Source organism: Paramacrobiotus metropolitanus, unplaced genomic scaffold (assembly GCF_019649055.1).
Source record: "Paramacrobiotus metropolitanus isolate TYO unplaced genomic scaffold, Prichtersi_v1.0 Parri_scaffold0000014, whole genome shotgun sequence".
Classification (NCBI taxonomy): Eukaryota; Metazoa; Tardigrada; class Eutardigrada; order Parachela; family Macrobiotidae; genus Paramacrobiotus; species Paramacrobiotus metropolitanus.
In genome coordinates, this window is record NW_026570234.1 from 1,597,519 (window position 1) to 1,623,521 (window position 26,003).

General features: G+C 41.1%; 1 protein-coding gene across 3 annotated transcripts in view; it reads left to right on the top strand.

Moving 5' to 3' along the window:
• The window catches only part of LOC129584808 (intermembrane lipid transfer protein VPS13C-like), a 30,665-nt gene extending 4,662 nt beyond the window's left edge, over window positions 1-26,003 (top strand). Inside the window, exons 11-34 of one of the 3 annotated variants that reach the window (XM_055477128.1) lie at window positions 175-481; window positions 995-1,276; window positions 1,846-2,247; window positions 2,829-3,202; window positions 4,302-4,596; window positions 4,945-5,154; window positions 5,412-5,748; window positions 6,743-7,051; window positions 7,411-7,981; window positions 8,635-9,382; window positions 10,081-10,460; window positions 11,100-11,501; window positions 12,280-12,750; window positions 13,643-13,810; window positions 14,884-15,172; window positions 15,371-15,720; window positions 17,003-17,404; window positions 18,676-19,030; window positions 20,511-20,780; window positions 21,402-21,924; window positions 22,519-22,781; window positions 23,372-23,552; window positions 24,215-24,535; window positions 25,400-26,003. In XM_055477128.1, coding sequence (XP_055333103.1) covers window positions 175-481; window positions 995-1,276; window positions 1,846-2,247; window positions 2,829-3,202; window positions 4,302-4,596; window positions 4,945-5,154; window positions 5,412-5,748; window positions 6,743-7,051; window positions 7,411-7,981; window positions 8,635-9,382; window positions 10,081-10,460; window positions 11,100-11,501; window positions 12,280-12,750; window positions 13,643-13,810; window positions 14,884-15,172; window positions 15,371-15,720; window positions 17,003-17,404; window positions 18,676-19,030; window positions 20,511-20,780; window positions 21,402-21,924; window positions 22,519-22,781; window positions 23,372-23,552; window positions 24,215-24,535; window positions 25,400-25,688 — 8,499 coding nt within the window. In that variant the 3' untranslated portion in view covers window positions 25,689-26,003. Of the gene's footprint in view, window positions 1-174; window positions 482-994; window positions 1,277-1,845; window positions 2,248-2,828; window positions 3,203-4,301; window positions 4,597-4,944; window positions 5,155-5,411; window positions 5,749-6,742; window positions 7,052-7,410; window positions 7,982-8,606; window positions 9,383-10,080; window positions 10,461-11,099; window positions 11,502-12,279; window positions 12,751-13,642; window positions 13,811-14,883; window positions 15,173-15,370; window positions 15,721-17,002; window positions 17,405-18,675; window positions 19,031-20,510; window positions 20,781-21,401; window positions 21,925-22,518; window positions 22,782-23,371; window positions 23,553-24,214; window positions 24,536-25,399 lie in introns of all 3 variants that reach the window. The other 2 variants (XM_055477125.1, XM_055477127.1) reach the window with 2 other exon arrangements.

The window sequence follows — 26,003 nt, forward strand, 5'->3', positions numbered from 1 at the left end:
ATTTTTCTTTTTCGATAATCCGCTGTTTTCTGCGTTGGAGTTGCCATTGCACTGGTTGGCTTTCGCCACAGTTTTCGTCACTGCAGTCTGCAGGTGACCGTGTGTGTTTTCTCTTAAAATCGCATCGATGTGGGACAATACTATCCGTGTTGAAAAATACCTTTTGAACTGCAGCTGAGCGACACGGAGCTGGAGAAGAAGTTGGCGGACATCATGACGCCGGAGGAGAAGAAGAAGCTGTACGAGGCCATTGACTACAAGGAGGGCGCGCCCATCATGATGTACCCGGCCTCCTTCGTGGAGAACCGCTTCGACGTCAAACTGGCCACGCTGGCCGTCTCCATCGTCGAGGACAGCAAGGGGCCCGCCAAGGACTCGCTGCTGGTGCTGGCGCTGAATAATGTCGCCAGCCGCATCGAGCAGCGCCCCTCCGCCGGCGGATTAAAGGTCAAAGCGGTTATACAGGACCTGGCGGCGCTCGGTAAGCGAAATTCGTACTTTCTTTTTCGACCATCAGCGGAAAAATAAAAATCATAAAAAAATATGACACCGCATGTAGTGAAAATGTTTACGAAATAAAAATCTGTACAGATAGTGCTTAGTTAAATAAAATGTGTTGATTAAATGCGTGGCATTCACAAGTATCTGTCCTATACGCGAATGAACGGGTACTTGTGCTGTGAAAGTTACTGAATAAATTAACTAACTCACAGATAAATAGAAAATTAAACGTTTATTAAAAAATAGATGAACAGAGTAAACAAGATAATCAGAATTACAGAATTCCATTCATTAGCGGTATTTATGATAATAAATAGCCGTTTATTTTGGAGGAATTAGTGTGGTGAAAGGTTTTAATTAACGTGTGAAAGTTTAAAAAACATTAATCGGTTGAAAGATATTTTTAAAAAATTTTCAAAACTCGTCATAGAAACATACAAATTAATGCGATGTTTTTATTTATATTTTTTCATGAAATGACTGCGCTTTTCAGGAGTGCCGCGCGACGGTACCCGGCCGGAGATCATGGTACCCGCTGGGCGGGACGAAGGCGGCAAGGAGCACCTGCTGGATGTGCTATTCGAAACCAAGCCGGAGGATTCGCAGCGGGAATACCGCGTCAAACTGGCCGCGGCGCCCGTACGGGTTATCTACGACGCGGAAACCATCAACCATGTCGCCAACTTCTTCAAACCGCCCAAATCGCTGCAGCTGAAACAGCTGCAGGTGGCCGCGGCGGCCAAATTCCAGGAGCTGCGTGAATCATCCACCGCAGGTCAGAATATGAAAAACCTGTTGCAAGTTGCAACACACAAAATAACAACCAAAAAGGTTCTAAAAATTTGTTGTTGTACTGTAGTTGTAATTGTCGCTTTTTTTAAATTTACCTCAAAATAAATTGCAAAGCAAATTGGATCGTAGAAATAATGGGGACATTTTTTTGTACAGTTACTTATTTTATTTAAGTTTATGTTGTTGTATTTCATTTAGGAAATGACGTAAAAACATGTTCTTTACTTTATCGTTATAAATGATTTCTTTATTTTATTATTTTTCTGTTTATTTAGTTTTATTTTTAATGATTTATATTTCATACGTTGGGCAGAAATAACTAATTACAGGCTTAAGCGGTAAAAAAACAGATGAACAAATAAAAAAAAATGTCTAGACGAAATTGAAATCGATTTTGGTTTATTTTAAAGTTTTGCTTTCAATTTTTTGCGATTTTGGATGTTTTTTTAATGTTTAAAAATTTGATGCTTTTAATTAGTGTAAACCTGCGCAGGCGATTTATTATGTATGCTGGCCGAAGCCGAATAAAAACAGTATTTTTTGCGTGTTTAGGATTGCGTTTCGCACTGGAGACGCACAAAGAAATTGACGTGGACATCCACCTGAATGCGTCGTACCTGATCGTCCCGGAGACGGGCGTGTACAGTGAGAACGGGTGCAAATTGATCGTGGATTTTGGTGACATGCACATGCGCAACATCGACGTGCCGGATCGGGTGTTGAAGCGCGGAGAAGAGGATCTAATGAAGCTGGAGGAGTCGCTGTACGACAAGTACTCGCTGGCGCTGCAGAACATCCAGATCATCTTCGCCCAGGGCGCCGAGAACTGGCAGGCGGCGCGCCGGGCCGATAGGCAGACGCCCATGCATTTACTGCAGCCGTTGAGCTGCGGATTGGAATTACATCAGTGTATCCTGCAGAACGATCCCAACCGGCCCATGCTCCGCGTCATCGGTACGATTAAAACCATTTTATGCGAGAAATTCGTGTTTTACACAGGTTAAACAAATTTTCATATAGTTCGTGAAGTAACATAAAATAGCGTCATAAATAAATAAAATAGTAATATACTAAATTAACGTAATTAATATTGAATTTTGTATTGTACAGAAAACCTGCAGTTGCAGTTAGAATCTCGGTAATAACCTGTAAATCTCGGGAATCTGTAATAACTGATTTTTTGCAAACAATAATTTTAAATGAGCGAAATTCCACAGAATTTTCATTTAATTACTTCCGGCATCGAACTTCAGTGTATTGTGGTGTTGCAGTAAAAACATTCTATGGTCTTCTTTTACTGCAGTATAAAAAATTTTGCTTTTAATTCGCTACGCGCTGATTGAAATTGAATACAGGCTCCTTAAACCACAATGGACTCGGCAATGCCGTTGTACTACACAGCTACTACAGAATGCTTTTTTTGCTGCCACGAAATCGCTTCCAGCTTTAAACTGCACACGAAAATCCTACAAAAATCTTAATCTACATTGCTGATTTAACGCAGCAGAGTTTTAGTTTTTTCTACGATATTCTAGGTGAATTGCCGAGCATCGCGGTGAGTTTAACCGACGAGCGGCTGCTGCAATTATGCCGGCTGGGCTTGAGTATCCCCCTGCCGGAATCGGCGCCGGTGGAGCAGGAGACGGTGACCAATAAGGAAGTATTTAAAAAAGAGTTGCAGCGGGAAGCGCGCAGTATGGCTCGTTCCAATAAGGATTTACAAGCGGCGCAGAAGCTGTTCGATGATGACAGTCCCGATGAGGGCATCGCGTCGGCCTCCGATGAGGACGAGGAGAGCCAGGAGGTCTTCTTCGACGCGGTGGACAGTGAGACGCCGCGGAAACGCCGGCGGTCCACCAAGACCAGCACGCGCTTTAAAGCCGTCGACGCCAACTTCACGTCCACGCAGGTAAATTCCGCGTTAAGCGGAAATTTGGTGGCTGCAGCTGGGAAAAACGGTAGAAAATTAAGAAATGAATTGTAGTAATCAGGATAAAGAAGTATTCGCAGTTAAATAAATGGGAAAATCGTCAGGGAATTTATGCTGAGTTGGAAAGTTTTTTTTTCTTTAAACTGAGATAAGGACAGACCTGCCAGAATGCGAACAGTAAAATATAAAAAATTTGCATTGTGGGAAATTGTTTTGCCTCATTGCGCAGTGGGTTAAGTTTTGATTGACTGATGTGCGGTTACGTAGTGTTGTGGCTTTGTATGACCGTTTCCCTCCCCTATACCATGGCTGTATAATGTATTATACGTTTGGTCATGTTTGTTAATCTGATTTTTATGATACTTTTTTGAAAATAATTTTTCGAATAGAACATAAAAACACGAAGAAAATAGGTGCGAAATTGGTTAGAACGTCCGCAACAGAGAAATTCTGAGCCAATTTTTAATAGAAAATGCAAAGAAATACAGCTCCTAAACTTTTATTTAATTTAATTTCCCGCTTCGCTTCGGTCTTTCGGTGCTAGCCAGCAGCCGTGCACTTTCCTAGTAATATAATTTATTAGTAATATAATTTTAATAGTAGTATTATAATTTTAATCGAATACAATCAGAGTTCGTAAGGACAGTCGAAGAAATGAAAAGTTAAATTGGAATTGACGATTTTGTAATTATTATCATTATTTTTAATCGAATAAAATCAGAATTAATTGGCAGAATTAAAGAAAAGAATAGCTGAACTGAAATTTAATGATAAGTCACTTATTCATTACAAGATTATGGTGTTAAGAAGTCAATCGAATAAAATCAGAATTTGTAAGAAAAACCGAAGAAATTCTCAGCTGAACTGCAATTAATGCTAAATCTGATTGAAGAAAATCAGAACTGCGTAATAAGGAAACTTGAAGAAATTAGCACTTGACCTTTAACTGGGTATTAAATAACAGATAAAAATATTTGACTGTCTGCAGTTCAGGTTGATGGTAGACTGGAAATGATGAATTTATTAAATTAAAAATTAAATTATTAAAAGTTAAAGTCATGTTAATTTTTATCCGTAGATTCGGTTTGAGTTGAACGAGATTTCGTTGAGTATTCACCGCGGGAAGAGCGAAGTGCCGATGCTGAAGTGCGTGTTGTCCACCATCATCACCGAGGTGTTCGTGCGCACCTTCGACATGGAGCTGGGGCTGGCGCTGGCCAACGTCAGCGTCGACTATTGTCGGCAGTCCACCGGCGAGATCATCAAGATGCTGCGCCGGCATCAGGGTGATGACGAGAACGCCAAGGGCGTCCTGCTCCGCCTCGACTACCGCAGTGCCAAATCCAATGCACCGAATTTCGAAGAAACATACGGTGCGTTCGCAGCTCAATAATTTATTAATGAAATTTAGCAAAAGGTTAGAAACATACATTTTGTACAAATATTAACTGGATAAAATTATCAAAAAAATGGAATGAATGTGGGATTATTTTAGAAAAGGATTGAAATTATTCAAAGTTAAAAAACTGGATAAAATTATCTAAAAAATGGATTAATTGAGGATTATTTTTGAAGGAAATGAAATTATTGGGAATTAAAGGAATTTAAAAAACTGAAATAAAATTATCCAGAAAATGGAATGAATTGGGGTTATTTTTAGAAAAGGTTTAAAATTATTTAGAACTAACAAATCTCATTGATGGCTGTTTTTTCCGTTACAGGAAAGACGCTGACGCGTTTGGGCGCGGATTTTGTGGGATTGGATGTGATAATGGACCGCGAGGGATTAATTGAGATTAAGCAGTTTGCCAATGAGATGCAGGAGGAATTGGCGGCGCTGATGCCGGCCAAAGAAGGCCCAGTGGTCTCCGCCGTCGACCAGCCCGATCAGAAAGAGGATCATACCATTATGATTTCCACAAAAACTTCCGGTAAATATTTTCTCATGCATCTCTAAAGAGATTTTAGAAATTCTGTAATTAACAGGATTTACTTTCTTACTGTAAAATAATTTCTTTTTATTGAAAGAAGGCGTACAATAAAATATTAGAAAAGGAAAACTGCTGAACTATAAATTTTCTAATTTAAAAAAAAAACATTTCCCATGAAAAAAATGGAAAAAATATTGTGGGAAGTGCTGGAAAGAAAGAATAATTGTCATTTATCTGTTGATATTTAATAAATGCAGATATTATTATGATGGACATCCACGCCCGGCTGCACACGCTGAGCGTGACGCTGCTGACCGGTCGGCGGGAGCTGGCGTACTGCGCCCTGGAGGAGATCTCGGCGCACGTGCTGCAGGACAAGGAGAAGATGACGGTGGACGCGCAACTGAAGCGCATCAAGATCGACTACCCCCTCCCGGGCGGCATGTACCCCCACGTGGTCCACACCCTGTCCGACGAGGTCCTGTCCGTGCACTACGTCGGCTACAGCAATCCCGCCATCAAGACCGACGTCAACTCCCACGATATGGCCGTCAACCTCAGTTTGGGCGCTATCCAGATTATTTTCCTCAATAAGTAAGTGACATCACAGAAAAACAGCCGCACTGCCCATTCTGCTTTGTGAATTATAATTACGCAGCAGGGGGAATAATGGTATATTTATTTCTGTTTTAAAGGGACAAGTTCCATTTTACATCGAGGTTAATGCAATTTTTACCGGTAAAGTTATTTTTTTGAAATTTGTTTTCTTTTATAGTATGTGATTTTTTCTGTTTCAATTATTTTTTTATGTCAAGTTTCTTTATTTTTGTTAGGGTATTTTTGTGTTTTGCTTCCTCAACTTTTTTTTCAGGATTTAATCGGTGATTTATTGTTGACCTGCCGAAAGGTTTGCGATTTTGACTCTTTTAATTTCTGTATTTTGTTTTAATTTTCCTGCTGATTTTTGTTCTTATCGTAGATTTACTATTAGATTTATATAGTTTAAGTTTTGATTTAATAGATGTTTTTTACTGATTTTACGTATGGTTCGTAGTTTTTAGTTCTAGCGGTTCTCAGGTTCGCGTCGCTTTTCTTTTCCGATTTATTCCAGCTTTTTCCTCTACAAAATAGTTACAAAAATCGACTTCTGCTAACTTGCGTCCCGATTATCTTCCCCGATTAATTTGTAAATTTTGATTTAGGAAAATCAGTTTATTAATTTAGGAAAATCGTTTTTTATGGAAAACAGTTCAGGGATTTGATATAAATTTATAACATCCTAACATTCTACGAGAAATGATTCCATAAAAAGAATTTCACTAACCGGCGGGACGAAAAAAATCTTTTCACAAATTCACAATTTCGTCTTTTTAACGGGACGCTTCACCAGCAGAATGTTTTGTGAAAGCCACATTACTACGATTATTCAATACTTTGCACGACACCAGAATCAGCCAGATTTGCTCTGATTTTCTGCGAAACCGAAATTATCGTGAATTTCGGCCGATGTGAAATTCGATCAAATGTGTATATTCATTGTTAAAATATAATTAATTAGATACTTATCAAATATGATATATTAATGTAGGTTTGTGGCGGAAATCCTGGACTTCCTGTCCAGCTTCCAGACGGCCCAAGCCAGGCTGGTGGAAGTGACGTCGGCGGCGACGCAATCCGCGGTGCAATCAGTGCAGACCGCCTACACGGACGCCATCCGCATTAAAATGGATATTAAAATCAAAGCGCCCATCATCGTCATGCCGCAGCACTCGCGCAGCGGCAACGCCATCCTCGTCGATCTGGGCACGCTGCTCCTCTCCAACTCCTTCCAGCTGACCCCGGAAAAGGCCATCATGGACCATATGAAGATCGACTTCTCCGCCGTCAAACTCAGCCGGTACGGGCGCATGTTGTATCGTCTTTGCAGTTTTTAAATACTAGAGTAGTTCAAATTACACATTTTCTAAATGGTATTAATGTATTGCTGACGTAGTGTAGTGGCTTTGCATGTTACGTAATCCGCTCCGCAAAATACACTTTATGCAGAATTGCCTAATTTGTCATTGAATAGTTGAATTGCATTTGTTCATCTTCTGTAGCCTGTACTACATATATGCAGTCCTTTTTGTAAATTGCAGTGTGGCGAGCAGCAGCGTATAGTTTATACCGAATTTTTCCGAACCAGTATCTTTAATTTTTAAGGGTATTTTTTACAAATTTTAAATTAGTTTTTCCAGACATTTTTGTAAATTGCAGTTTGGTGTTCGGTGAGCAGCAGCGCGTAGTAAAAGAAATCAGCTTACTCAGCCAGCCACAACCCATGGAGCTCTCCATCGTCCGCAATTTAAGCGGTCTATGGTTCAGCGGCGCCCCCGACATCACCGTGACGGGCGGGCTGAAATCCCTGGAGCTGCGTTTAAGCAAATTCGACTACGCCGTCCTCATGGCCATCCTGGCCGAGAACTTTGCCGAAGCCGGCAGCCCCACCCCTCCACCCCCTCCGCCGATTCGCGCCGGGATGCTGGCCCCGGGGGCGGAGTCGTCCATCCCGCCGCCCAAATCCCCACAGGTCAAACGCGAACCGGCGTCGACGGGGCAATCAGCGTCGCAGCCGAAACTGACGAAGATCAAGGTGGCGTTCAGTATTGGGAATATCTCCGCCATGCTGTATTTGAAGGAGCTGCCGGATGTGAAGGAGGAGCGCGTGACGGAGGCGTTGTGCGGCGCGGCGATCAGCGAGATGCGGGCGTTTGTGGAGATGTTCAGTGATAATTCCATGACCGTCACGGCGACGTTGGGGAATATTGTTCTGGATGATTTACGGCAAGTCACGAAATCTTTGTTTTTATTAATTTTGTTCCTATGAATTTTGAATTTTGTTTTCGAATTGCTGTACATTTTTGAATTATTTTGATTTTTTTTATTTCGAATCTTTTCTTTTGAATCTTATTTGTGAATTTCTTCATACGTAGTTTGCTTAATTTATTGTTATTTATTGCGGTATAAGATAAGTAGGGCGCACTATAACGTGAGCTAATGTACAAAAGTGTAGTACAAGGGAGATTATACACATAGTACAGGATTTTCTTATACCATTTTCTTGCACTTAGACTTTGCTCATGAATTTAATTGTTAATTTAGTTTTGTGTTAGTGTTTTTTTTTAAATTTAAATGATTTTCGAATTTGTGATTCTGAATTTATTTCTGATTTATTTATGCGTATTTAATCACGAATTTATATACCTCACTAAAATCATGTGGAAAATTAATTTGGTCGTGATTCGTGAATATGAGAGTCGTCGTGTTGGTGATTAATTTGAGTTTAATTTTCACAAGTTTTCTTATAAATATGACAGGAACCAATTCTGTGAAATAATTTACCGTACTTCAAATTAAAGTTAAAGGTGTACCCATTTATTCCCGAATACTGGTGTGTAATGGTTCAAAATTAGTAGACAAGCCGATGGGTTTTTAAGGGAGCGGAAAGACCAGCTGCACCGGCGCATGCTGGAACGCAAACCGGACACGGAGGGCAACATGCTGAGCGTTGTAATTCAACAACGTCCCAACGGCGACAAGGACCTGGACGTGGTCGTCGCGGCCATCCAGGCCAACCTGGTCATGAGCTTCTACCTCGGGATGCTGGAGTTCATCGCCAGCAGCGGCCCGGAGGAGAAAATCATCGAAATCTCCGAGACCGGGACCTCCTTACCCACCCACGACCACGGGACCCCCTCCCGTCCCCCGCCCAGCCCCGGGAAACCCCCCACCACCAAGACCACGGTCAAGGAGGCCCCCAAACCTGCGCCGCCGCAGCGCCCGCTTAATACCATGCGGATCAACGTGAAAGTCGACCGCCCGGAGGTGCTGCTGATCGAGAACCCCTTATTAGCTGATTCGCGGGTCCTGGTGTTGAAGACGGATGTGAAATTCACGATGTTGGTGACGCCGGAGGTGTCGACGATGGATTTGAGCTGTATCCAGCTGCAGATGTTTTTAGCGACGTTCGAGGAGCGGAGTGAGAGGTTGAAGCCGGTGTTGCTGCCGGTGGAGGTGGGCGTGCACGCTAGTACGCCGTTTGGGGGCCGGCAGAAGCTGGCGGTGACCGCGGGGTACGTCAATTTGACCATCTCCCCCGTGGCGGTGCAGACGATTATGGGCGTCGTGGCCGGGCTAGGGCAGACCGCCGGGACGGAGGTTGTCATGCAGAATAAGCAGAATCACGAAGGTAAATGCTTCGTTGTGTGTTCTTGCCTCAGGTATTTTTTCTTTTATTCTGTGAATTATAAAAAGATTATTTTCGAAATTGCAGAATTTGTTTGGCGATGAATGGGCAATGTTTTTTAAATCAGTTATTCTGTAGTTTATTTTGTGTAAACTATTTTCGTTTAGTGTAAACTGTGTAATCAAAAGGTGATTTTGAAAAATGGCGGAAGAAATCACAATTTGTAAAATTTATCTGCAGAAATTTTCAAATTTGTTTGCCGTTGATTCTGGAAATTTATTTTTTGATTTTGCTAAATTAATGTAATTAAGCAAAATTAATGTACGAGTAATTAAGCGATTTTGTTTAATATCGGCATGGAGGTGACTTAGGTAAGAATTGAGAATTTTGGTAGTGTGGTGGCTCGAATGGTTTAGGCAGCGCAGCCCATGTGTCTGATAGACTGAAGTTATAATTGGACAATAAATGCAGCATGTCTTGAAGATTGTGTATATATTTTTATTGTTTTTTTCTGTTCGGAAAATTCGTGCGTTTTCCTGCCATGTTCATTAATTATTAGATTAAATTTAAAAAAACTGATTTTTCTAAAAATTAATTAGTTAATGGATTTGTCTTAATTCGTTAAATGCGCGTTAAATAGATGCATAAAATATTCAACAAAATAAGATACTCACAGAAAGCAGTAAAATTATTGAATCCAGGTTTATGGCTGGCCAAACCGGTGGAACGGGAGTCGATGTGGTTTTTATCGGACATTGAGAACGAGGAGGAATGGGTGGACATGGAGGTGGACCGCGCCATCGACGGCATCGTGGAGGACGTGTTCACGGCGGGGGATCAGCTGACGCTGAACACGGAGGCCGTCGTCATCGTCCTGGAGACCAGCTACGGGCCGCGCACCATCCCCATGCTGCTGCTGGAGGCCAAGTTCAACTGCGCCGTCGAGGATTTTACGAAAAAGATGCACTGCACCGGGACGCTGCAGTTGGAGGTGGCGTATTACAACGATCTGTACGATGTGTGGGAGCCGCTGCTGGAGCCGGTGGAGGACTCCAAGAACTACCGGCCCTGGCAGATGCAGGTACGGACGGCAATGGTCGACAGAATTAATTGACACATTTGTTTTTCTATGTGGCTATTTTTATCGTATCTCTAAATTTGTTTTCGGTTGCATAGTTATTTTTCCGCATCATTTTAGCTGCATGAGTAGCCTTTTTCGGCGTATTTTCTTTTCCGGAATTGGCCGTATTTTTTTTTGATTCCTTGAGAGGCGCTCTCTCGCGGTTCCTGAAAATTTGTAAATGATTTTCTTTTAAATTATACACCCACGTAATTTTTACAGGGTTTTTCGGATAAACTTCCTGCTCATTTTTGCGGTTACTTTGTTTTTAGTTTGTAGGGAAAGAAGCTGTAAATTTAATTTTAAATTGAAAAGCATAAATTTCCGTTTCTAAATAAAAAAATTAAAATAAATTTTCAACGAAGACCTGAATTTTGAAATTGCGCCGGCTTGGAATTTTTAATAATTAAGCCAAATAAATTTGGCGAAAATACGCGTTTTAAAATAATTCCGTGGTTCTAGCGGATTAAATTTATTACCATACTTAATGAATAGGTGCGTAGAAAATTCCGTAAAGGAAAATACTCTAATAAACTTGTGGAGTATTACAAATAAAATTCAGTAAAAGCCAATTGTAATTACCCGTAATTAACTGCGCAGGTGGAGGTGAAGAAGAACATCACGGCGGACGAGAACATCCAGGCCCTGGCCCGCGTCGCCGCCCAACCGCTCCCGATGGCCATCCCGCACTCGGACAGCACCATGTCCATCTCCTCCTCCGTGGCCTCCGTGTCCGACGCCTCGGAAGCGCTGCGCCGCACCGCCGCCATGACCGTCTCCGTCAGCTCCATGGATCCGCTGCAGTTGACGCTCAGTCGGCGGACGTTGGACGTCATCTCCAAGATGGCCGAATCCTTCACGGCCGCCATCTCCAACCAGGAACCCATCATGGTCTATTCGAAGACCGCGCCGTATATTGTCATTAACGATACCGGCCTGGATGTCGTCATCGGCACCACCGGGACGCTGGTCTTCGGGGAAGCGGTGCGGACGGAGATGCTGGTACGTGGGCATTTTTTGCCGGTTTTCTCTTGAGTAACTTTGCATTGAAATAATACTGAGATTTTCATGGTTTTGGAAATATTTTTATGGATAATTTATTTTGAATTGTTCTATAAGTCTGAGTTAAAATTTTGCTATTTTTAAGAGTAAATTTATCCGTAAAAAGTGGTATTTTCTAATTTGTTATTTCTACTGGCGGAATTATTTGTATGGTGTAAATTCGGAAATATTTCAACAGTTTAGTAGACTCCATAGACTACTGAGCTAAAGGGGTTTGGAAATTTTATCACATTTTGATTTTGTGGATGTTGCTGTTGTGCTTGGGTATAAAGTTCGTAGTACGGTGGCATTAACGTAAGCTTTAGGTTTCCTTTGCTGTCATTGCTACTTTCATAATCGTAATAAAAAATGTCAGTTTGAAATTGTTTTGTTCAGTTTTTCGTTTATTGTAGTTTTTTTTGTGGGATGTATTTAAATGGGCATTCGTTGAGTGTAGTCGAAGTTGATTGAACTGTTCGCAGTGATTTCTTTTCTTAATGTTAAAATATTCGCTCTAAAGTCTGAAAAATTGGCCGCCTTTTTTGTTTGTTTTTTATCACTGCCTAGCACATAATTATTTTCTGATTTCTCCTTTCAGTTTTCCTTTTTTGCGGCTGATTTCTTGGATTAGTTTAATTACTCCACATGACATTTAGAAAACAATTTATTTAACTGAAGTAAACCAAGATAAAATGCACTGATTTAGCGGCAAGTAAATAAACGTGCCTCTTGGTGTCAGGTGCGCAACGGCGACAAAGTGGAGTTTTATCTGAAAGACGCGGAGATGCAGTTGACGGCGTCGGTGCTAAAAATGCAGGAGAGCATCCGGCTGAAACCGCCGACCATCCGCGTCAAGATCGGCGAGAAGAGCGCCGACATCTTAGTCTCGCGCGCCGAGACCCGCTTTTATTTCATCGAGAACGTGGCGGACCAGTCGAAGCCGGTGCGCCTGGTGGCCGAGATCCGCTCGGACATGGGGCACAAGGAGGTGACGCTGCGCTCCACGGTGCAGGTGGAGAATCTCCTCCCGACCGCTGTGGAGATCTTCTGCGGGACCAGCGGGAAGATGGAGCGCCTGGGCACGGTGCCGGGCGGCGAGAAGTGCAATTTGCCGGTGCCGGCGGTGCAGAATTACGAGGTGGTGGGGCTGGCGTGCCGGCCGACGGAGTACAGTTATCTGCAGCAGAGTGCCGCGCTGGGACTCGATAAGGTGAGGGTGTGGTGCCCGTGGAGGAGTTTTTCGTATTTGTATGTAATAACATTAATTTTTTGTAATAATGTATTTGTAAAAACACATGTAGAAATTTAATATTTTCTGGCTTGTTTATTTTAATTACTTCTGTTTAATGTTTACGGAATTATACTGATTTAGTGCAGTTATTTCAAAGTAGTGCTTGAAATTGAATTATACTGATTTAGTGCAGTTATTTCAAAGTAGTGCTGTTCGCCGATTTATAAATTATTTTGATTATTTCTATTTATTTTTTGCTGATTTGTTTTTTAAATACGATTATGTTTTTTGCATGTTTAGTGATTTATTATTTTTTAATCGCATTTTATTTTATGCATTTATTATTTTATTCGGTCGTCATAAACGTCATTCGGACGTCGTATTGTTAAGGAAACCTACACCACAGAGATGCTTGCAATTTTTGTTTGGGTTTTTTTCTTATTTTAAGATCTTCGTAAATCGTTATTTCATGGGTGAAGATTTCGTAGTACGCTGGCTATTTCGTTCGGTGGTAGAACATGAACTTCTCAGCTGTGCTTCGTACTAATTTGACAATTGCATTTCGGTTAACGGTAATATAAGTTACAAATTCAGTTTTTTACTGGTTTTTTGCTATTTCCTAAATTTTTCTCTTTTTGTGATTGCTCATTCATTACTCGGCGTTTAGTTAACCGATTTTCCGCTCACTGTAATAAGACCATTTTTTTCATAATGCAGCTGGTACAGTATTTCGTAGAGTAGTGGCAGTTCAACGGTCGCCTTCATATCTCGTATGGTGCCAGTTTGATTTGAACATCTTTTCACCTACTTGTACGAGTCGTTAGGATGTTGTTAATCTTTTTTTTCACACCGCTGGGTTGTATGTTGGCAGGTGATCGACATGGCCAACAAGGGCGAGGAAAAGCTGATGCAGTGTAACGCGCAGAAGTCCAGCGCCGCGGATAAGATTGACAATTTCTACTTCAACGCCTTCTCCCGGCTGGTCATCGTCCGCTACGGCAATACCCACACGACCACGCCCAACAGCCGCTTCTATCAGGTAAAAGCCACAGGCAAAATACCCGGAAATTTAGAAAAAAATCATGTTAAATTTCTGGGCAGTTTGATCTTGTTATGCTCACAAATGGCAATTACTGCACGGTTTCTCGCTGGCACACGGTATTATTAAAATTATTTTTGGATTTCTAGAAAATAAAACTGCATTGGTTAGATGTCCCTAAAATAAAATACAGGAAGCCGTTGGGTATGGCAGTGATTATATTTTATTTAAATAACAATTTATTAAAACAAAAATAATTGTTATTAAATGAATATATCGAAATAATTTTCAATAAGGTGTTTTTGCTATCCAAATGGGATAATTGTAGACTGACAAGACTGACAGGTTTTTGCAGATGCCACTTTACTACGCCAGCATCACACGACGTGCAAATTTACCCTGCTTGTGTAAAGCTTCTTCAAATCATTTCCTCGTGCTAAGCGGTTAAATCGTTTTTTTTTCGTTATCAAAATAACATAATTTTTGAATTCAATTTGCTTGATATAAATTTTTCATTTTATTAGCTTCAGCCTTCAAGCTAATTTGTTCCCTGACCAGCTATAATTCTTAAATTTGTTTTATTTTATCATGTATTTTTTTATTCGTTTAACCCGTAGCCGATTTACTCCGTGTCAAAAATATGGTTATGATGCTCCTTTTATGTGAAGATAAATGTTATTATTTATTAAGCTGTAATCCGATTTATTTCATGAGCGAACGTAACTTTTTTAACTGAATCTCTTTTCATTTTTTATTCATTAGCTGGTGCTGAACGAGACCGAAATATTTCCGTGGCCATATATAATTTTTTAATTTCTTGTATTTTAGGTCAAAATAGGGTATATTTTTTTTACATATCGCTAGCTTTAAACCGGTGTATTGCGTGGCCGGATAAACTTTTTTAAAATTTGTATTTCTTTTTTATTCTATTCGTTAGCTCGTGCTGCACGAAACCGAATTTTTCCGTGGTCGAATATTATGCTTTTAATTTCTTGTATTTTAGGATATGCATTTCTGCACAGTGCTGATCGTGACTGAATATAGTATAATTATGTTTTTACTTTCTTTATTAGCTTGTCCTGAAACCGATCTACTCTGTGGCCAACATCCTCCCCATCCCCTTAAGCGTCCACGTCCAGAACGCATTAGAACCCGGCGTGACCCTGCCCCCCGGGGGCTCCACCTCCATCTGCAACGCCCGCGTGGGGGAGAACCAGTTAATCTTCACTTTAGACGATTTCGCCGGCAAGACCTGGTCCGGCAGTCTCCCCCTCATCGCATTAGTCGACGAGATGGTCCTGCTCCCCATGAAATCCGGCGAGGAGATCATGAACTTTGGCATCCGCAACGTCAAAGAACAAGGTACGTTTAAAGACATGGAACTGGAAAAAAAATTCTGGAACCTGAGATTTGGTCAGAAAAAAGTACTGAGTTGTGGTGTTTAAATACACTGCTGTATTCTGGTTTAAAGCTTGATCTGAAATACCGTGTATTCTGGAGAATTGTTATTGTTGTGAGTGTCTGTTGCCTCGGACGTTAAACCATTGAACCTTATTAAAGGGACGAATTTCCTGTCCGTCTACTGTCCGGTGTGGATTATGAACAAGACCGGGCTGGAACTGAGTTACCGCGAGCCGTTGATCCTGCACCGAGCGGATTCGGGGGAGGTGCCGATATTGTTTACCACGAAAACGCTGAACTCGAAGAAGCGGGTGGCGCTGAAGGCGGCCGATTCGGAGTGGTCGGAGAAGTTCAGTCTGGATACCATCGGGAGCAGTGGAGTGTTATCGTGTAAACGGGCCGATGGCTCGTTGGCGTACGAGTTCGGGATTTCGATTAAGCCCAGCTCGGCGGTGCTGACGCGCTTGGTGGTCATTATGCCCTACTACATGTTCCAGAATAATTCCGACGTAAGTTGCCTGTTGATTTTGTGTGACGTAATCATTTAAATTGCGAAGTAAAGTGATTAAAACTGTGAAAAAAAATTATTCCGATTTTTTTGGGTGCAAGTGCAATTTTGTTTGATGTTTCTTCTTTTAAATCGGCTAATTTTTCCTCGTGGATAGAGGATAAATACGTGGTTGTTTTAAATGCTGCAGCATTCAACTGAAATTTAACTAGCAATAATAAAAAAAATTTCTTTTCCAGTTTCTAATTTTATTTCCAGTGAACTGGTGGTATGACTGTACGAGTCGTAAAAGTAAAAATATTATTTTTCCAACTAGCAACCGGATGAACTGAGAGGTCAATAATATCTATTTTATCTGCTGCATCTAATTTTGTATTGCGCCTGTTTCAGAAACCACTGCTCTACGCTTGTATGGTGTTTGTTACGGCTTTGTTCCGCGTTTTTTTTTCACCATACGTTATAGTTTATTATTTTTCCTCACCAAAGCATTTACAGTAACTTAGAAGGCAATCCCTCTTATTAAGCATCAATCGAGAGGGCGGCCTAATTGAAAATTTGATCTAAATTTGCTCCCAATGGCGCTGTCCCCATGATCGATGCCGCATTTCCTCGTTGAATTTCAATGCTGATCCGTTGGCGAAGGTATTCCGTGGCACGTTTTTCGCCAGTTTCTTGTTGTATGAGCTGTCCAAATTCCGTTATCGTGCGGGCAGCTTCCGGTCCGGGCGGCCCGAGCGTTTCAAAACCCAGAGGACGGAACCAGTACTCTTGGCCGATATCGCGATATTTCTCGATCTTGCCCTGTTCGGCCTGTGCTGCTGCTGCTGTTCCGCGTCAAGAAATTTCAGCAATTTATAGGCAGCTTAAATTGTGAAATATTCTCTTGTGAATTGTAATATGAATTCAGTGTTGCCGAATTAAACAAAAGTAAGACAAACCAGCGCTGGCTTAGATTAATAAGAATTTCTAAAAATAAGAAATAATTTGTTTAGGAAGTTTTTTTATGGATACCGGTATATGACACGACAGCAAGTGCGAACATGAACGAAATGCTTTATAAACAGTTTGTAAAAATATTCTGGAAAAACTAGGGAATCAATTTCTTCGGTCGGTGAACTTTGCCGTGCGGGAAGAAGCCGAAAAAAACGAGAGTAGGATTGAATCTTAAATTACAGAAAACGAAATGAAATCAAGGAAAACAAATAAGGAAAAATCTAGAAAAATTATCAAGAAAAATCGAGAAAAAATTCATAAAAATTACCGAGTTCATTCATCACGGGTAGGTGAACATTGCCGTGCGAGAGGAAAACCCGGACGCGGCGTGGATCGTGGTGCCGAAGAACAGCTGCCGGCCCTTCTGGCCGCAGTATCTCTCGCCGCTGGTGTGTCTGCGCATCGAAGGCACGCAGGAACTGACGTCGGCCTTCCGTTACGGCGTCCTGCAGAGCGTTTTACTGGCGCTGAAGAATCCGTACGGGGGGATCTACGTGCAGACGCAGGTGTCGGAATCCAACGTCACCTGCTCCTTATCGCTTTATTCCCCGGGCACGGCCGCCGCGCTGCTCATCAACGACACCAACAAGACCATCCTCTTCAAACAGGAGACGTACCCGGATTACGCCGTGTTGCCGGCGAATTGTCAGCAGCTGTTCACGTGGGTGCTGCCCAGTGAAGCCAAGGCGTTGGTAAGTTTATGATAAAATAGCGGTTGTTTAAACGTACATATATATATTTATTCTTGTAAATATTTTTGCTCGTTTATTTGGTGGTCTTCTGGAGATTTTACTTATGCCAGTATTTAAAACTTGTATTCGAAAGTTTTTTCCGTAGTTTTTTGCCCGGTTAATTGTCTTTGAGATAGTTTGATGTATCAGTGTTTTAATACTGTGGTGCCAAGTGAATTCCGCACCATTTCGTAAAGCGTGATACGCTAGAGCTGTATATGGGGTTCAGCGTTCGCCGAACGCGCTGAACAGCGTCAGGCTGCCAGTAGTAAAGGGCTGAGCGTTGCTCACCCTTGAAAAATCGCTCCTGCTTCAAAACGGCTCTCTTTAAGACCTATAGACTTGAATTTAATCAAAAAAATATTTTTACAAATTTATGTTTACAAAACATGCGAGCTGTATTACGTATTGTCTAGCTGCTGGCTCGAAATGCTTCGTCGTACCCGCACGTACTACTGAATGTGAATTTTTTCAAATTGCTAGTTCAGGCAGTTCATAAGCCTGTAGACAGTGAACCCACTGAACGCTAGAGCCGTCCATACAGCGCTTGTCTAGCATGCTGTACGAAAAAGTGCGGAATTCACTTGGCACCACAGTAATAGACGAACTTTTTTCTGCTCTGCATAATAGTTAAGGACTTGATGTGCTGGTGGCAAATTGTAGTACGATGGCAAATAGATCGCAGAACGATGTTGTCTGTGCCGTAGCAATTCGATATCCTGTACGACTATTAATACGACTACGAAGTAAGTGACTTGTGTACCCATTTTTTGTACTGAAATTAATTTACTAGATGAACGAAAATAGTTATATTTTGGCATAAAACCGGCGCAGTTTTGTTTACCTTTACCGGATGCAGTAGAATGCTCGGAGTTTTGGTAGCCAGGTGTAGTGTGATGGCTTTTATGCAATGGTATGCATAAGCAGGCCGATAATCTGAGCTATTTATCTGGATAAAAAGAATAATAACTCTTCTGTTGGTTTAAGTTTTTTTTATTAGGAGAGTTTATTACAAATATATGGCGGAAAATATTGCTGAAGTTCGTACTGAAAAGATTGTGTGAAGGACTGCTTGCTGTCCTTTTACTGAAATAAAAAGTATTATTAAATCACAAAAGGTGATTAATTTTATGCCATTTAAAAATGCCGGTATGCATTGAAACGTATTTCGTCGGAACTTGGCTGTTTTTCTAAATTTCCAGTTAAGAATGTACTGAATCTGTGTGCGGCAGGTGTGGACGGAGGAGGGCGGTGAATCCGAAGCCAACCGCGCCGTGGATCTGAACCGCGACGATGTGGGCGTGAATTACGCGGCGGACGGCAGCAGTCTGGTGTGGGTCAGCTTCCTGGACGGTGTGCAGCGCGTGTTGCTGTTCACGGACCGCAAGGAAGTGGCGCAGCAGTGCAGTCGCTCGCTGGACAACGAAGTGAGCAATGTGGAGTTGAACGTGGCGCTGGACGGGATCGGCGTGTCCCTCGTGGATAATAACGCCAAACGGGAGATTATCTATCTGGGGATCGTCAGTCCGGGCGCCGTGTGGATGGGCCGGAAGATCGGCGCCAAGAAATTCAAACCCATGAATTTAGGTGAGATTTACTAACAAGGTTTGCTGGAAAATATGCGGTAGTTAGTAGTTACACAACGTTGCTGTTATTTTGAATTTTCTAAATGTTTTTTCTATGTAGTTTTTTTTGTAATTTTCCTGTACCCCGTGAATTTAAGTAGAACATTATTACGAGGAATTTTGTATGGAAAATCTTAGCTGGATATCCGTTTTTTTTTGTTTTTAAAATTAATAAATTAAATTTTTCTGTCATTAAGAACCGGCAGCATACATAGAAGATTATGTCGAATAATCGTAGTGTTGTGGCTTCGAATCACAATGAACAAAACCGAATTTGCCCGCTCGAAATGTAGCAACGTGGTAAATTATGAATTTTTGAAAATGTTTTTTTCCCAGGTACATTATTAAAGTACGAATTGACTTTCATAAAAATTACAATTTTTGATGAACCCGACTTAAGAAATTGAATATTGGAAATATGCTACACTTGTCAGGCGAAGATTGTCATTATGTTCTCTCAGCGAATAATGGTGGAAACGTGGCTTGCAAACCCAGTCAGAACGCGATTAATAAAATCCGGCCGTTTTAAAAAGAAATACAGTAGTGTAGAAATCGGTTACAAAGTTGTAAAAATATTATTTTTTGATGAGCGACATATTCCGGTTGAATTTCTTTTGTGGTAAATTATTTTTAAAAATATACTGTGGTGGTGAGAATTATTAGTAACGTTGTGTTTAACATTGGATTATTGTTATAATAATAAAACGTCATAGAGAAAGCTTGTCTGTTGTCACAGCGTTGAAGTGTTGAAATGAATAATTACAAAATTGTGATAATACTTGTTTTTGTTTTTCCTGTGAATTATAGAAAATGTTGTTTTTTCCTCGATGAATTGTTATTGTAAATTAAATTAATTAATGTAAATCCCTTGATTTTAAATTGCCAGTGGAAAATATGCTGTAGCACCCGGGAAACGAGTGTTGTCGCGTGGGATAATCGTAGAAATGTGGCTCACACAGGTGCAGAGGTTGATGATAAAGGTGCCCGTTTAGAAAATAGCGCCGAAATTGCCTGCAAATTGCGGATAACGCTTTGTGTTTGTTGAGTACAAATTTTTAATAAAACCTTTTAATTTTTTTTTAGAACATGCAAAATACTCGCAGTCAGAAAACGAACGCTTTATGTTTCGTCGGTACAAATTTTTATTAAAATTTTTTCAAAATTTTATTTTTCTTTCAAAAAGTACACGGAGTAGTCGCAAATCAGGAAATGACCGCTGTTTATTAAGGGTACAAATTGACCCTTCATCGGTACAAATTTTTAAGAAAAAGACTTTTCTTCCTTTAAAATTTTTTTTTGGAAAATCACGCGAAGTCGTCATTAATCGCAAATTGACGGATTACGGACTTTATTGGTCAAATCAATGCCACTTAAGTACACAAATTTGAAGAGAAAGGAACCCGCTAAACTGTAACAGAACATTGAGGGTTTGTTTATTGTAGGGGAAACGAAGCCGTTGGAGGTGGCGTACAACCAGTGGCAGATGCTGCGGGAGCGCGACAAATCCCGGACGCGCTCCAACATCATCACCGTGGACGACACGGAGATCACGTTCGACGCGCAGGGCCCGGCGCTGATGACCAAGCCGAAGAAGCGCGAGATCCAGCGCACCTACCAACCCGGCATGTGGTGCCGCGTGCGCAGCAGCGACCATCACACGCAGTTCCATCTCAAACTGCACAAAATCCAACTGGACAACCCCATCATCGCCGGTACGCGACACCTGATTAATTCGCTCAGAATTCTAATAATAATGCCGATATATTAATGATTAATATTGAAACCGGTTGAATAATCACAGGAATTAATGGATTAAAACAATTCTATGTGATTTTCAGATTTCTACTTATTAAAAGAAAAATCAGAAACTTGAGCAGAAAAATTCAATGATTAATGTTGAAAATGCTCAAAAAATCGCATTAATAAATTGGATAACAGTTGCAAGTGAATCATAGTCTTTCGCTTATTATTAAAAGTAAATTAGAAATTGTCAAGCAGAAAAATAACCATTAATATTGAAGATACTCAAATAATCGTGTTATTAAACTGAATAAAAATTCCGTGTGAATTACGGAATTTTTCGTTATTGTAAAGAGTAAACAAACACTGAAATTACAACTGGTTTGTCGTACAGTGCATTTTGGTGGATAATCGTAGTAAAGTGGCTCTATTGCTCTATTAGCGACTTGTAGAAAATTGTCCGTTACAACGTGATCGATACGAAATAAATGGCAATATTTACTGTAAATATTTTTAGCTGTCTGTGCGTTCGTAGAAATTTGTACATAAATATTTTTAATGAGGGAAAATTGTGAAAATAAATAATTTCATAGGTACCCGCTATCAAGTAGTCCTGTATCCGGTGCCATTGCCGGCCACCGCCGATTACAAGCCCTTCACGGAGATCAGCGTGGTCCTGCGCAACGCGGAAAAATCCGCCGTCACACAGTACAAATTATTAACGCTACTCATCCAGGAATTCGAATTGCGCATCGACCAGGCGTTCATTAACGCCCTGGTCGGCATGTTCAGCGGCGAATCCACCAACGCCTTCGCCGAACGCACCAAAATGCTGGACAGCTTTAGAAAATACGATTTAGCGGAGATCCCGCGCTCCCTGCAGGAGACGGTGGCGAAGGGCTTCGGGGAGGAGCGGCAGGCGTATTACGAGAAATTAATGCTGCAGCCGATTAAAATTCATTTGAGTTTTTCATTGAGCGGCGGACATGTGGAGAAAAGAAGTGGATTGGCTATGCCGGCCGAGTTTATCACGCTGTTTATTAAGAGCATCGGGGTGACGGTCACGGAGGCCAATGATGTCGTGCTGAAGCTGGGCACGTTTGAGCGCGATTTCCGGTACGTGAAAAATATTACTGGAGAGATTTATTGATTTTTTACTCATTCTTTATATCTATGTGTATTTATTTTTTGTTGAGAGATTAGTTGAGAATATTTGGAAGATTGATTGAATACTGTGAATTGAAAATCACAAATCAGAAATTATTTCGAAATTGTACGCAATTTCCGCGCCGATCGGTTTTATCAGAAATAACGTGTTTTTATAAAGCGTTGCAAAATTGTCAGTACATTTACAGGACGGCGAAAATTGGGTTGATTTTTAAAATGTAAAAAAAAACGGAACGAAGTGCAAATGGTTAAAAATTAATTCGTAAAATGCATTGAATATGAATGATTAAAAAAAACACGTTGGAGTTGTTTTACTCGATTTTTGCAAGAATTTATTAGCGTGGCTGCGCTCGATTACGGCTCGTTTTTTGGCCTATTTTGTGCCCATACACTACGTTTTCTGCACTAACCGGTATATGACAGGAACCGTAGCATGATTGTCTGTGCGGATAAACTGAGCCAATAAATACATGTGAATATTATGGGCGATTGCTGATGAATGGCATGGTTGTGTGAGAAATTGTAACTACTGTTGCCCTACAGATTCATCAGTCAGAAGCAGTTGGTGGGCGAGGTGCAGTCGCACTACATCGCGCAGGTGGTCAAGCAGATCTACATGCTGGTCTTCGGACTGGACATCCTGGGCAATCCCTTCGGGCTGGTACGCGGCATCGGCGACGGCGTGAAGGATCTGTTTTACGAGCCGTATCTCGGTGCGGTGGAGGGTCCGGAGGAGTTCATGGTCGGACTGACCTCGGGCGTGCGCAATTTCGTCGGCAGCACCGTCGGCAGTACCATGGGCGCCGGTGAGTCATCGCCACCGTCTTGTCGTGCCAGTATTTTCTGTTTTTAATTTTATGGTTATTTTTTTCCATTTCTATTGATTAATTTTTAGCTGTTTCATGTTTTATAAATTTTATTTTTACGTGATTTATTCTGATTATTCTCGGTTGCTGTCCTGCAGTTAACTTGTGACTTAAGCGGTCGAAGTAGTCAAAGACAGTTATAATAGTGAAATGCTGAAAACTAAAATAATGAATATTATGTCAAAAATATCTGAATAAACATCTACACAATAAAAATTCCCTTGAACGAATCTTGTGCATGAAAGAATTTTGTTTTTTTGCGGTTTACTCACAGCGTGACCTTCTAATATTAAATGGCTCATGCGCCCATGCACTACGTTTGTTGCACGTACCAGCTGGGTTACTTGGACCGAATACTGCCTAATAAGAACGAAAATAAAAATAATAAATAAAATTAACTAATAACATTGAAGATAACGGTATTAACGATGGAAAACATGAATAACAGTAATAATAAATAATATCTGTTAATAAGAGTGAAAAGGATAATAGTGAAAATGGTTAATTAACCGCACCGGGTGTGTTTGTAGTGGGCCGGGTCACCGGGACACTGGGACGGGCCGTGGCGGCGTTGAGCTTCGATCAGGAGTTCCAGGAGCGCCGACAAGCGGAACTGAATCGCAGCGGCGGCGATTTCGCCGGCGGAATGGCCTCCAGCGGCCGGCATCTGGTGTCCGGGGTGGTCGAGGGCGTCACGGGGGTGGTGCGTCGGTAGGTCACGTGGATTATTGGTCAACAGTTATTTAGTAACGTCTTAATGTAATTTATAGCGCAAACAGATTTTTTTGGGGGTAATTTCAGCGGATTACGGAATTAATTCAGAATTCTTCTTAATTATTGTCTGTCAAATTAAGTCGTGATTTTCTCTGAATAAGTGGCGGGGTTTTCTTCCTTCCATGGTAGAGTAATGGAAAATAATTACATATTTACGGTGTTAATGGAATCGTGGCGAAAATGAATTTTTTATGATTATTTTTATCGTTGTTTGAAATTAGTGTGGTTCTGAGGTTTTCTTCCAATTATTGTCTGCAGTTAAATGACGATTTGAAGCTGTCTAAAATTTTTATAAAGGCAGTGTCGGTTATTTTTTTCCATAGCTCTGTAGAGAAATATTTTTATTGTTTGAAAACATTAACAGAATTTAATAGCGATTTAATATTGGATTTATTTAGGTTAATTTTTTTCTTACCATTGTCCAGTGTATTGTGTGTCACGAAAGAGGAGGGTATGCAGCGTGCTACGTTAGTTATGTATTAAGGAATATTTGTAGTGATAAAAACCGTCGATAGAATTTAATAGTGATATATGATTGATTTTAATTCGATTTATTTTTAATAATTTTTTTTGACCGTTATTAAATGTTTTTCGTGTAGACCGTGGGAAGGCGCGAAGGAGGAGGGCGTGGAGGGTTTCGTGAAGGGTCTGGGTAAGGGCTTTTTAGGGCTGATCGCCCGGCCCACCACCGGGTTAATCGACTTCGCCTCGGGCTCCTTGAACACCATCGGGCGCGCCGTCAAAGGCGACAACACGGTGGAGTGGCTGCGCAATCCGCGCTTCATCGCCTCCGACGGCATCGTCCGGCCCTACAACCTCCACCAGGCCGAGGGCGGCCTCATCTTCAAGAACATCAAGAACGGCGACTACGCCAAGACCGACGAGTACATCACGCACCTCGTCACGTCGCGCGAACGCCGGTCAGTGAATACTTTCGTCATTAAATTTTACATAACTTTCCAGGAACCGCTGATATATTTTTATAATGGGTTTCCGACGAATTTCTTATTGATTAGGAATTTGTGGGGGACATTTAAATGATTATTCCATGGTGGTACTTGATTAACTGTAGATTACATTGCCCAAAAATATCTGGTATTTTTCTAATAAATTTTTGACGATTTTGTACTTGACCGTCGCGTTTCTATCATTTTTATTTATTCTATAAAGTATTGAAGTAATTTTAATATTTTATTTATTCTATAAAGTATTGCATTTTCATCTCGATAATGGAATAGTGTGCAACAATGTGCAGTAGCATTTAGTTTTGTATTAACGTATTATGATTTAATAATACTGGAATGTGGTCGGTATTATTTGTAACCGTTTGGTTTGTCAGCACACTGGCCGATGTGAAGATCGTAGTGTGAAGGATAGATATCAGGTCACGTGTTTTCCCTAATCCGACCGTGCGCCTATGCGGAAAATTAATTTGTTTCGTTTGATATTACATACATTTTTTTAATAACCTGCTAAAATCACTAACGATTTATTCTAATCGTACAATTATTATATAAATTTAGTACAATCATTATATAATTTTATATAATTTTATTTATATTTTTTTTAGCAAAATAATTCAAAATTAAATTTCGCAATGTTAGAAAATAGCTGGAGAAAAAAAGGAACTTGCACGAAGTTTGTGACGAGTCACGGGAATAAATGAACTGCATAAAATAGAAAATAAACTGCATGTGAAAAATACAATAAAATCTCGCCAAGGAAAATGTGTTGAAAATTCTGTGGCGACTGGCGAGTAATCGGGTGGCGTGTGTGTCGCGCAGGTACATTCTGATGCTGACGTCCAAGCGCGTCATCTGTCTGGAGCGCGGCGACGTGATCCACGACTGGAACGTGGAGTGGGCCTTCACGCTGGAGCAGATGCCCGAGCCGGCCAATCTGGACGATAAAGGTCTGTGTGTCTACGTCACCGACTCGGCGGAGGGCAAGCCCCTGGGGGGCCTCTTCTCCAAGGTCAAGAAGAGCAAACGCGTCTTCATTGAGGACCGCGATTCGGGCGCGTGGTTCTGCACCAAGGTCCAACGTCTCTGGAAGGACTGCCACGGAAAATAACATACAAATACATTGAAAAAATTCGGAGGAATTTTTCCGGATTTTTTTCGGGATGAGTCTGGTCAGAACAATTGGTGTTGGATAAATGGGACAGTAATTAGATTAAGTTAGATTTGTTGACGGCCTTGCTTTGTATCTGTTGTTGCGGCTGACAGGAATATGTGGGAAATACTCGGTTGGTGTTTTCTGGATGATTATTTTTAATTGGGGAATTTTTATTGTCGGTTTATATTATTATGCATCGTGTTGTTTGTTGTCTGTGAAGGATCGAGCGGAGCGACGCTGAAAAGCGGGAAATGGATTAAAATATTATAT